Raw genomic sequence first — 13486 nt, forward strand, 5'->3', positions numbered from 1 at the left:
TCCAATTTGTCCATATCTTTCCCAAAGTGTGTTGCTCAGAACTGGACACAATATTCCACTTGGGGCGTTATGAGCATTAAGTAGAATGGAAAAATTATTTCTCATGTCTTTCTTACAAAATGAAAGGTGATGTTGTATAACACAATTTCAGAGGAAGGGTGGATTAGAATTTGGAAGGGGAAAACTACTATATCATCCACTTGTGTAGTGAAGAAGAAAGGGGGACTCACATTCAAGCCCTGCTCCAATGACTATTTAATTTGTACAAAGTGGTACAGCTTCAGGGGGAGAGACTCACTCCATAGTACCTGATGGCCATAACAACTAGGCTACCTCCTGATTGGTGAGAGATTCAGATTGAACACTCTGTTCCAAACCAGGGAGAGGAGAGAATTGAACCTGGGTCTCCCACATTCAGGTGAATACCCTAACCTTTGGGAAGAAGGGAGAGCACCACCACCTAAATACTAGGCTAAAGCTACAGCAGGGCAAGGAGGACACCACCAACTACTTAATGAATCTAACCTGAAAATGTTTTTTTGGGCTCAAACTCTGGTAAATTTGTGTCAAATGCACAAATAGTTTCAGGTCAACCAGGATTACATTTTTTAGCAGATAAACTATTTTTCAGAAAAACTTCACCCGCTTCTTTTTTATCAATTTGTGAAAGTCTTGAAATAGCTACCTGGGAAGATATCAAGAGTATCCCTTTTCAGAGTAAATGGAGATGGATTAGAATATAATCTTCCTCTCAGTCAATCCCAATTGGAAAATGAATTGCAATAAATAGACATTCACACATCTTACATAGTGTATATTTCTTTTATAAAAGAATAAACTGTTTCAGTCATATCTTACCACATACTGATCAAATCATTTTCTACCCATTCTCTGTTGTTATTACCTAGACACCAGGGGTCAAATTGGGCTCTCATTTACACCTGTATATATCTGGATTCACTCTTCCGAAGTTGCTCTAGCTATATCTGGGTGCAAAAGACAGCCTAATGTGGCCCTGATCACATACAAACAGAAATTAGAGCATCCAATAATCCCTCTCAGGAAGCCTGATTTTGAACTCATACTGCTGTAAATCATGAGTAACTCCCCTAAAGTCAGATGGGAAGATGCATCAGCCTGTTTAATTGCTCTAAGAAACTGTGTTGGTAGAAGATTTTATTCATTGTAGTCATGGTATAATTCCCCACTCTGAACCTTAGCGTCCAAAAGATGGGGTACCAGCATGAATTCCTCTAAGCTCAATTACCAGCTTAGTACTTGTAGCGCTGCCACCAACCAGGAATTCCAGTGCCTGGTACACTCTGGTCCCCCCAAAACCTCCCCCAGGGACCCCCAAGACCCAGTCCCTCTGGATCTTAACACAAGGAAAGTAAACTCTTTCCCTCGCCGTTGCCTCTCCCAGGCTTCCCCTCCCTGGGTTACCCTGGAAGATCACTGTGATTCAAACTCCTTGAATCTTAAAACAGAGAGGAAAATGCACCTTCCCCTCTCCTTCTCTCTTCCCTTCCAGATTTTCCCTGAGAGAGACAGTAATCCTAACACAGAGAGAAATTAGCCTCTCTCTCCCCCTTCCCTCCTTTCTCCCCACCAATTCCCTGGTGAATCCTGACCCCGTCCCCTGGGGTCTCACACCAGAATAAAAAAAACAATCAGATTCTTAAACAAGAAAAACTTTTAATTAAAGAAAGAGCAAAGGTAAAAATTATCTTTGTAAATTTAAAAGAATGGAATAGGTACAGAGTTTTTCAGCTATAGACACTGGGAATACCCTCCCAGCCCAAGTATTCAAGTACAAATTAAAAATCCTTTCAGCAAAATATAAATTTGAACTCCTTCCAGCCAAATACACATTTGAACTCCTCCAGCCAAATACACATTTGAACTCCTTCCAACCAAATACACATTTGCAAATAAAGAAAACAAACATAAGCCTAACTCGCTTTAATCTACCTAGTACTCACTGTTTTGAATCTATAAGAACCTGTATCAGGGAGATTGGAGAGAAACCTGGATGCACATCTGGTCACTCTGAGCCCCCAGACTGAACAACAACCAAAATCTAACAGCATACACACAAAACTTCCTCTATCAAGATTTGAAAGTATCCTGTCCTCTGATTGGTCCTCTGGTCAGGTGACAGCCAGGCTCACTGTTCTTGTTAACCCATTCCAGGCAAAAGAGATATGAAGCACTTTTGTTCTATTAACTCTTATTTATCTGTTTATGACAGTAGTGTTGTACATTAGCAGCAGAAGTGGAAGAAAAAGGATAATCTCAGTTTCCTGAGTGGAGAATTAGAGATGAGGCTGTTTTCTTAATGGGAATTCTCTTTTTAAAAGTCTGTATCATAGTCTTCCCAAAACTTATGCCCATGCCCACCCTGAGGCTAGACACGAGTTAATAACTAGCAAGAAAGCCACAGAAACCTTCTGATGCAGTAAGAGGTTGAGAAAAGAGACTGTTGAACTGTGTTGATTTGGTTTATTTTTTTCATCTGCAGCTTTTCATTTTCACAATGAGCTCCAACAGTGAAGCAACTACCAAATTTTGCCTTGACTTTTTCAAAGTACTGAATGAAGATCGTCCATCTGGAAATATCATCTATTCTCCTCTGAGTATCTCAGCTGCCCTGGGCATGGTCCTTCTTGGGGCCAGAGGTAATACTGCCATCCAGATACAAAAGGTGGGCAATAATAAGGCATTTGTTTTATTCCTTAATATTTATTCAACAATGGCAGACTATTCCCACATGTAATGTCACCTTAGCGCCTCAAGGCTCTTCTTTTAACACAAAGCATTTTTCTTTTCCACATGTAATATAGCCTACACAAGTAGCAATTGCCCTAGTTAAGGTCTCAAAGGCACTTTTATATTGAATGTAACTTTATGGAGTTCTAAAACTTTATAGAGTTGAAAATGTGCCTGCAGAAGCTGCAGGCTGAGAACATTATAAACTGGAAATAACATTTCCAGTCCAAGAGCAAGAGGTTTTCCTGCTCAAGCCCTGATCCTGCAGATTGCTCCATACATGTGTGTCATATATACATGAATAATGGTACTTGGGTGTGTTATTGTTTGTGAGACTATGGCCTATGTTGCCATTTCACTTACCTTCTGCCTAGGCTGGTCTAATTTGGCCCATAGAAATGTTTCCAGCCCCTCACATTCACTTTACACATACATTTCTGTTGTAACATTAGCATGCATTGCCTGTTGTCTCTGGTTTTAAAAGCATTTTTATTTGTTTTGGTGGCATTTTTGTGTTCTGCATTGTATCAAAGAGAGATACGTAGAGTAAATGGTTATTTCAGGAATGTGTATCTCAGATGCAGGGTCCTTTTTAGTGCTGAGCATCAGACTTCCTAGTGCTGAAGTGTCACATGTTTGGGTCATAGTTATAAAAATATAAATTGAACATCTAGTTTGGCAAAAGTATTAACTTATTTAAGATCCCGTAAGCCTGTGTGAGTCAACTTTTTTTTTTGGAAAATTATTTGTACTGCTCAAGCTTGGATTGCACAGGAGTTAGTACTAATCAAGGATCACGTATCATCAGTCTTTGAATAAATCAACTGCCATCATTAGAGCTTTGAGATGAATATTTTGCTGTGAAGGCTAGAATTGGGACCCAATACAGTCAACAGATGGAAAGGGATCTGCAGACGAGAGGAATAACATTTTAAAAACCCACACAGGTTCCAATAATGCTAGCACAGAAGTCAATGGCAAAACTCATGTCCACTTAAGTATGGGCAGTAACTCACTCTGTATTTGACAAACAAACACTGGTATTGTTGGAATTAAATCTAGCAAACTCTGAAAGCATTTCTATTTGTCTTCAGATTTTTCCTTTCATTTAGGTTTTGTAAAAAAAACTTTAATCCAAGTCCCAGTCCTGTGATATGATCCACTATTGCATATCACTGCATATCTGCAGAACCCTACTGAATTTATTGCCCTACTTCAGCACAGTGTTAAAAGATCTAACAAACTGAATATTATGGGCAGAAATAGGAAGTGATTACCACAATCATAGAAATATAGCTCTCCCTTCTAGTGATTTTAAGTAGTATTCACCAAATGGCTTGCTGATTTTGATATCAATGGATGGACTGGAGCATCCAGTGATAAAAGTTGGGAACATTTGTCTTTTGGAAGCATGATGTCCATCTCCAGTAGAAAGGACAGTAGGTAAGACAGACTACTGAATTATCTGTGACAAGATTAGTTCCACAGATTATCATAAGTAAATCAATACAGTGTATGACTGTTGCAATGTTACATTTCAACTTCAGGCGCTTCATGTCCTTGAATTTGCAGAACATGAAAATCCAGGAACAGGGAGCTCTTCTGAAACAACAAGAAGTGATGACAATTCAGAGAGCAGTCGCAGACTACCTCTTCATTCTCGGTTGCTGGTATATTAGAACAAATGTTGGAATTGGAGAAACTTTGGGAAATTTGAATGAAAATTCAAAATTGGCAGATTTGAATTATAACATAAAAATAGGGGGGGATACTGTGATGGTGGGTGACAGAAGGTATAGGGAGAATGATAAAAATGTACACAAGATAGCAAAAAGTAAGGTTTAGGGTTTTTTATTGAAAATGTTGTACAATTATATGCTTGATTTGTGGATGCAATAGTCATAACTGCATTTACATGTGATGAGTTCAGTTTGCATCATGTTATTTTAATGAGTTTCTACAATGATTGTGAGTGCATTTGCATGTATAAATCAGATATACAGAAATCATTTGAAACTCTTCTACCCTGAACATTTTTCATTGTTCAACAAAATTTTCACATGTGGGTGCTCCATAAGTAATGAGTGGAACATCCCAAAAGAGCCATGGATTACTTAGTCCTTATAACAGGGCTTTTGCACCACAGATCTGCGCTGTCAGGAACAAGAACAAGTCAGAGAAGGCAAAACTAGCTTAGTTATTGAATCTGAATGGATTAATAGAGCAATTATTAAAAAAACAACAAAAAAAAGTGTCTGTCACTCCCAGCCTTCTTCAGTCAGAAATAAACTACAGCAACTTTGTGTTATTTGAAGGTTCCTGATGATCAGTGTGATATACCTGGAGGGATTCATTCCCAGTTTCATGACATCTTCTCAGCAATCAACAAACCCACCGCTTTTTATGAGCTGGCTATTGCCAACAGGCTGTATGGAGAAAAGACATTCAGCTTTCTTCAAGTGAGTTTCATTGGGATTCACTTTAATGGCCTGTAGCACTGTTGGACAGACAGAGCTGAACAACAAGGGCTTAGTTCAGTTGAGGTCCCATTTCCTGCTGACTTGATGGGAGGTGCGTTCACTTAGACAAGGGTGGAGTTGATCTTATGGAGGTACCAAATAGTAGGGCAGAACAGCCAATTATCTTAAATAAAACCATGTGGTTCCAGAATAGAATGTTTAAGATAACTTTAAAGCCTTAGTTACAGGCTCTGCTCATTTCCCCCTTGTCATAGCATTCTTTCTCAGATCTGAACCTTAGAGTTCAGAAAATGAGATACTAGCATGAATTTCCCTAAACTTAATTACCAGCTTAGATCTGATAGGCTCAGAAAATGAGATACTAGCATGAATTTCCCTAAGCTTAATTACCAGCTTAAATCTGATAGGCTGCCACCACCCAAAATATAGTGTTTTGGGGCACTCTGACCTCCCCAACCTTCCCGGGGGACCCCAAGAACCCAGATTCCTTGGGTTCTTAAAACAAGGAGAAATAAACCATTCCCCCACCTTCCCCCTCTCAGAACTTCCCTCCCTGGGCTATCCTGAGATACTGATCTAACCTCTTAAATCACCATACAGAGAAGCATCTCCCTTCCCTTCCACAAAGAAGCAAACAGATTCAAGGAAAACAGAGAGAGATTTTATCTCTCCCCCTCCCGTCTCCCCACTGTCCTGGTGAGTTATCCCAATCCCCTGGGATAAAACAAGGGAAACAGAGAAAAACAATCAATCAGGTTCTCTAAAAAGAAATCTTTTAATAAAAGAAAGGAAAAAGTAAAGAATTATCTCTGTAGCTTCAAGATGTAACTATTACAGGGTCCTATAGCTTACAGACACCAGAAAGAGACCTTCCCCTCAGTACCAATACAAATCAAACTGTTCCCAGCAACTACACATATAAAAGTTAACCAGCCAGATCCATAAATGCAAATAGTGTAAAACAATTAAAAAGCCTAAACCGCCTGTTTTACTTACTATATGAAAAGAAACTTAGAGAACCTGTAGTAATGTCTGGTCTCTCTCAGACCCTCCGAGAGAAGAACAAAGAACAAAGACCTCACACCCAAACTTCCCTCCACCCAAATTTAAAAGTATCTTGTCTTCTGATTGGTCTTCTGGTCAAGTATCCAGTTTCCTGCTTGTAACCCTTTACAGGTATAAGAGACATTAACCCTTAACACTCTGTTTATGACACCCCTGGTCACACGAGCATTGGAAGCTGGTCACAGGAGCATTGTAATTAGGTGTGTTGAACAGCACTGAAAGCATAATTTCTAAGTGTTTAATATTATTATTTGTATTTTGGCAGTGCATAGAGGTCAGGGTCCCATTGGGCTAGACACTGTACAAAATATTAAAAAGAGACAGCGTTATGTAAGCCTGTCCCTCAAAAGCTGTTTTATACAGTACACTGTTACCCATATTTTCCTTCAGCTTTGTAACTATTAAATTACTTCCACATATCAACCACAAAATAAAGTTCAAAGGGTGGCTATAATAATTAAAAAAACCTATTTAATCCTAGCACCATCTTACTCAACAGATATCTATTCGGAGTTATAGCTGGTTAATAGACTGACAAAATTAAGATTTAATGCTTTCTATTCTTGTTAGCACCATAGAAGTAACACAGTGATTGGAAAGTGAGCTAGAATTATTCTGGGTCATACATTTTCAGTAGAATTACTAACTATGTTCTGGTATGAATTATTCCTCTAGAATGTTTCATGCTGCATTTTTAACCAATTCATTTCATGTTATTTACAAGATCTCATCATTTGATTTGTGTGAAATTTCATAAGCCCAAAAACTGTTCACAAATCATCTTTCAAAATTTACTTCTAGTTTTAAATTTCTTGTGGATTGCAGTCATCTTTAATTATTTTGGCTGATGGGAAAAAGAAACATTGAACAGTGCTTCAAAGACATTCATGAATTACATATAAATAAATAGTCAGTGATACATAGGTTAGACAGGGACAGAAGTGGCCAGAGACATACATATCTTTAGGATGAATTCAGAGTTATAGCAGTAGAACCATGAATTTAACAGGAAGACCTATAGCGGGTTCTGTTTCACCAGTTTTTCCTAGTTTGCAATCCACCCAGAATAGAAAGTAAAATTGAGAGACCTAACCACTGGCTGCTGCAAGAAGAGGCAGCTTTATCAGATCTGGAGCACCCACAGAGTCGGCTCCTATGAGCAGGACTCCAAACAAAACATGCCAACTTCCCACTGGATTATAGCTCGTGCATTTCTCCCCACACCCTCCTGCCATATCTTTTGGAGATGTAGTTTAGGTATTGTCGGCAGGGTCAGATTTATACCTTATGCATTCCTAGGCACAGCATCTTCAGTGCTTCCCCTGCCTACAGCTGACCTCTGTGTTGCACACGATTTTAGAGACGCATGGTGCCCCCCTAGAATGTTGGAAGCAGCAAAGAGTCTTGTGGTACTTATAGACTAACAGTCGTTTTGGGGCATGAGCTTTCATGGGTGAATACTCACTTCTTCGGATGCATCCGACAAAGTGGGTATTCATCCACGAAAGCTCATGCTCCAGAATGTCTGTTAGTCTATAAGGTGCCACAAGACTCTTTGCTGCTTTTACAGATTCAGACTAACATGGCTACCCCTCTGATCCTAGAATGTTGGTGCCCCTAGGCACATGACTAATGTACCCAACTGGAAATATGGCCCTGATTATCGGGGTCTCTGGGCTTTTTGTTGTGCACGGTTTTGTGTGACTTAGATCCCTCTCTGATGTCCACATGCACTTGGGCGCCGGTCTGAGTCTCCATGGCTCCAGATTCCACTGTCAGGGGTTCCATCTGCTCCAAGGCTGGAGCCAGCAAGAAGCATCCTTCCTCCTCAGAAGTTAGCACAGACTGAACTGGGGTGCTCCTTTTTATACTAGTGCTGCATCTGGAGCATGCCCAGTAGGGATGTGGGGGTGTGGCTTCCTCAGCCTACAGTGTGGAATTAACTCTTCCCCATCCAGTGTGTGGTGAGTTCACCCCATCACAGACTGTTTTATTCAAACTCTCCAAATCTATCAAGACCTTTGCCTATGCTATAACCAACTGGTCTAGTTCATTCTGCTAGTCCACCCTATTTCTAGGATATACAAAAACACTTTTGCAGTGTTGCAGAACTAAAAAAACAGGAACATTTTATTTTATTTCGCACACAGTCTAAGAGAGAGAGAGAAAGGGAGAGAAACCTGTTTTCTGATGTATTGTTCCAACATTCTCTCTTTTGGTACAGCAATACCTATCCTGCATACAAAAGTTATACCAGGCAGAACTGAAACCAGCTGATTTTCAGAATGCTGCAGAGGAAACGAGAGAACAGATAAATTTGTGGGTTGAAACCTTTACAAATGGTAAGGACAGGTCAGCCATTGGCTGCTATTACTTGATATTTAATTGCTTAAAGTGTACAAAGTGCTTAAGAACCTGGAGGAGAAAAATGTTTCCTCATAATTGGAGCATGCCCAGTATGGGGCTGCAGTGGCAGCTCTCCACAATTTGACCACTTGAGTGACCTAGAGCTAGATCATTAATTCCCACAGAGAACACATAATTGAGGAGAACAGAGTAGCTAGCAGACTCTGGACCCTAATACAACACCCATTGAAATCAACAGGAATTCTTCTGACAACTTCAGTGGGTGCTGGATGAGACCACCTGTGTGTCTGATTGCATGGAGTTTAAGGAACTATCAAATCAGATGCAAGAGGTATTGGGGGCAAGTAGTGGGGACCTTCTGAAAGTACCTTGATTTATGAGCTCCTATACAGATAAGATAAATGACAGCATCCTACTTAAAATTTGATGTGGAGCCAAGCCAAGTCAGGGGAAATAAAGAATAAATTGGCTATTTTAGGAGACATCTGCTCTCCATTGTACACTTGAGGCACATCAGTGGGTCAGTCTGGGGAAAATCATAGTAACACTGCTTGGGTTCCACTAGTTCTGTGAACAGATAGAGGACTTCAGGTTCTCAGGGCTGTCAGTCAAACATCTTTCATGTGTGTCCAGTATCATGTATATATTCTTACACCCAGGTTCATACAAGCACTAAACATCATAGTTATTACAACAGATAAATGGACCTAGTGTTACTGATCTGCCAAAACAAACTAATTTGCCTCCCTTTCTTTAAGGTAAAATCAAGGATGTCTTTGCCCGAGGCACTCTTTCTGCTCAGACTATATTAGTCCTCATGAATGCTGTCTACTTCAAAGAGAAATGGGAAATGGAATTTAAGAAAAAAAACACCGAAGAAAGACCTTTTCAGATTAATGAGGTAGATTACAGAAGTACACATCACATCATTGATCCTATTACTTCACATGCTTGGCAGACTATGAGGCGCACTGTGGGACGTGGCCCTTTAAATGTAGGGATCCATTATGGCCTAGAGACCCGCTCTGGGGTGGAGAGGGATTTTTTCCCAAAGCTTTGGCTAGGAGAGTGCATCATGCCTGACACTGGTACAATGCCTCACATAGCCACCTGGGGCACAGGGGAAGCCAGTGTATAAGAAGCTGCAGCATCTGCCCCCTCATTGGCCTGTCAGCTCTTCTGGCAGGAATGGAAGTGTTCAGGACATAGCCCCACTTTCTCCCCATCATAGGCACCAAGTTCCTCTCTACTCCCCTCTGCTTGACCCCCACCTCTGCCTGAGGCCTGCCCCCCCTCCACCTCTTCCTCCAAGCCCTACCCCACTTCTTTCCATCCTTGCTCTGCCCTCATCTCCCCACCCGCTCCACCCCTTCCCCCAAGGCCACAGCTTGCCTCTTCCGGCCCCTCTCCCTAGCATGTCCCATCCCTGCCCGTTCCCCTCCCTCCAAGCGCCTCCTGCGTACTGCAAACAGCTGTTCCACACCATGCAGGAGGTGCTCGGATGGAGAGGGAGGAATAGATCAGTGGGGCTGATGGTGGCTGGGAGGTGCTGAGGAGAAGGGGGGTGGCTGCTGGTGGGTGCTAAGCACCCGCAAATTTTTTTCCATGGGTGCTTCAGCCCAGGAGCTCCCATGGAGTTAGTGCCTGTGCTCCCCATTCCCTTTGGGGTTGCTGGTGCAGTTAGGTTTACTTCCCTTGTATAGTTTTGCACTCAGAAGGCAAAGACTGACAGGACCCTGAGCAGAGGCCTAGCATAAAGATGCACCTTATACCTTCCCCCACTACATACCTAATTTGGAGCAGTCCACAGTCTGGTGTCTAATAATTTTCGACATAGACTTTTAACTGGTTTGCTTGTATTCAGACATACAATGAGTTGTTCTGCTGCAACATTTACAATGACTGCCACCAAGAGATCCATTTAGTCTGTGTTCAGTTTCCACATTCTGTCACCAGATTGATCTCCTTCTTCATTTTTCTCATTAAGGTTAAATATTGAAAGTGGGAATTTTTTTTAGTTTACATTCTGTAGATTGTCCCTGTGTTATTCCACCACATGTTGTGTGGTCAATGAATGTAATATAGCCAGCTTCATATTTGCTTCAATTCAGTTTCACTTTCTGTTAATCACACATTAGTACAATGTAGCAAAAATACGTTGGCAACCGTGGGAGGGAAACATTTGTTTAGCTAAAGGAAAATTGTTCTTAGTGAAATTTGTTTCCATTAAATTGTTTTGTAGGTGGCTGTTGCTTTTAGGTTTTGTAAATTTCTGGGTCAATTTGACCTGAGAACATGCTATTATATCAAAATTTAAATTAAACGAAAGATGAAAACCTGTAGTTTTATTATCCTTAGCATGGTTCTCAAGCTGGACAACCAAGCTGTGACACACACTATCAGTGGCAACGTATGAAAGTGTTGGTCCTAGGAAATAGTGTTAACTGTTCTTCTAAACCTTCTATTCATCTTGCGGGCCCAGGGAGACAATAAATGGTATCTCAGCTTTAAAGGAGCAGGGGAGAAGCAGCATGGTGGAATCCTGGATCATGGGGATGGCTTTATGGGGTTTCCTAGTCTCCATGTTCTCATACCTCACACTGACCCCTTTCCCTTGATGCAGAGAGGGAGAAAAACCTGTTGTGAGATGTTTGAAGGGGTTCAAGAGGACTTTATACCTTTCATTAGAAGGTGCTAATCTGCCCTAAACAACCACTGCAGCATTTAGGTCCAAGTGAAGATGTATTACAAGGAAAAACATTTAAATACAGGAGGATACATTGTATGTATTTCATTTGATACTAATTGTCATTGCTTTCAGACTACAAGCAAACCTGTGCAGATGATGTACCAGAAGGGCAAGTATAAAATAGCTGCAATAAAGGAGCATGACTGTCAGGTGCTTTTACTCCCATACAACGGTGGTGACCTGAATATGTATATACTGCTGCCAAAAGACTACACGGGTCTAACACAGGTAAAGTTGCCTATGATGAGATGATAATCTTATAACCGGAATACGAACATGGCAATGTCTTGGTATCTCTGATCATCTGGACAGACAGTATAAGAGAAAATTAACTTTCTCATTCTTGCAGAGTATGCAGCATGTTGAATAGTAAATCTGAAGGCAGGCTGCTTATGCTGTTCCTGTGTCATTGAATGTTCAGAAAACAATTAGCCAGCCATTTTATTCTCCAAATAGGGCACAGTGACAATGTAATTAATAGCTAATTGCTACAGTTAATACTCACACAGACTAGTCTTAAATTGAATGAACAATAAATGTGAACAATATAGGCAACACATCGGCAGATCCACAGAGGCTGTTTGCCACATATTGCTGCCAGACTTAACATCTGATCCAGCTCCCTAACCCTTCTTCCATACAATTCAATTGCAAAACACCCACTGACTTCACTGGTGCAGGATCAAGTCCCTTAGCTTTCATGGTAGAAGTCAGAACACTGAGGTTAAAAGTTTCACCATTGACTCCCACTGGTGACCCAGCACTGTGGTCATTATATTTACATTGATTATAGAATCTGGTTTTCTTTTTTCCAAACACTTTGCATAAACACTTATTTGGACATCTTTAGGGTACAGCTAAAGGGAGATAAAAGCCCTGTGGGCTAAGGGGCTAAAAGGTGCTGTGCAGACATTGAGGTTCAGTCTGAAGTTGAAGCTCTGGGACACTGAGGGTGGAGGGTCCAGGGCTTGGGCTGGAGCCTGAACCAAATGTCCACACAGCAGTTTTTCAGCCCTGGAGCCTGAGCCTTATGATCCTGAGTCAGCAGACATGGGCCAACCGTGGGTTTTTTTTTATTCCCTTTGTAGACATACCTATAGTGAACTTCATGCTACTGACCTCTGTAGCATTCCAAGAATCATGCCTGACATGGTTACCACAGTGTGAATGAAAGTCACTTTTCCAACTTTCTCACACAGTTCTGTGTCTTGTTGATATTTATGCGTAACCACAAGATTCTGATTCCCGTGTATCTTTATACCTGTAGCTGGAAAAGGAACTTACTTATGAGAAATTAACAACTTGGATCAGCTCCTATTATATGAAAGAAGATGATGTGGAGGTGTCTATTCCTCAGTTCAAAACTGAGACAAAAGCTCAACTCAACCAATATTTGAAAGCTTTAGGAATAACCGATGTGTTTAGCCATGAATCATATTTATCTGGAATAGCAGAAGCAGGTGACCTGTCTGTCAGTGAAGCTGTCCATAAAGCTTATATAGAGGTCAATGAAGAGGGCACTGAGGCAGCAGCTGCATCTGGAATTGGCACAGGTGTGACCTCAGTCAGATGACGTATAGAGTTTGTGGCTGATCACTCTTTCCTCTTCTTTATCAGACACCAAAAAACTGAATGGATTCTTTTCTTGGGTAGATTCTCGTCTCCTCAAGAAAATTTCTAATTAACATGAATGAGATTCTGGACCATGGAACCATGATATGGAAAATACAATGGAAATTTTTTTTTCTTGATTTTTCTCTTTTCCTTCCACTGTATCTAGCCACTGACTCCATAGTTATATACTCATGGCAGGACTCATGTGACATTCTTTTGATGAACGAGTCCTACATTGTCTGTTGTTTCTCTCACAAGCTTGCTTATGGTTCCTACTTAAAGAATGTCCCACTCTCTCAGCAGCTGAGGAAGGGCACATCTGCTAAGTCCCAGCTCAATAGGAATCATGTTGAACCAAAGCTTTGATAATCAATAGTGAAATAAAGAGCTATGAATTTTCTTAATCATCCTGAACTGAATGGGTATTGACACAAACATTGAC

At 40.8% G+C, this 13486-nt stretch overlaps 1 protein-coding gene across 1 annotated transcript; it reads left to right on the plus strand.

The window, feature by feature from the left end:
• The first annotated feature begins 2536 nt into the window (after positions 1-2536).
• On the plus strand, positions 2537-13003 carry LOC127044916 (ovalbumin-like). The gene is made up of 7 exons (XM_050940212.1): positions 2537-2704; positions 4317-4439; positions 5085-5228; positions 8539-8656; positions 9440-9582; positions 11503-11658; positions 12698-13003. Exons 1-7 carry the CDS (start codon positions 2537-2539, stop codon positions 13001-13003), a joined length of 1158 nt encoding a protein of 385 aa, XP_050796169.1.
• Positions 13004-13486: the final 483 nt, after the last annotated feature.

This window comes from Gopherus flavomarginatus, chromosome 2, assembly GCF_025201925.1.
Source record: "Gopherus flavomarginatus isolate rGopFla2 chromosome 2, rGopFla2.mat.asm, whole genome shotgun sequence".
NCBI classification, from domain to species: Eukaryota; Metazoa; Chordata; order Testudines; family Testudinidae; genus Gopherus; species Gopherus flavomarginatus.

What these genes read in the sequence shown, in the direction of transcription:
- LOC127044916 (XM_050940212.1), top strand. Translation starts at nt 2,537, where the DNA reads ATGAGCTCCAACAGTGAAGCAACTACCAAATTTTGCCTTGACTTTTTC. An exon ending in CTCTTCATTCTCGGTTGCTG is followed by an intron (nt 4,440 to 5,084) that starts GTATATTAGAAC and finishes TGTTATTTGAAG; the next exon opens with GTTCCTGATGATCAGTGTGA. An exon ending in GACCTTTTCAGATTAATGAG is followed by an intron (nt 9,583 to 11,502) that starts GTAGATTACAGA and finishes CATTGCTTTCAG; the next exon opens with ACTACAAGCAAACCTGTGCA.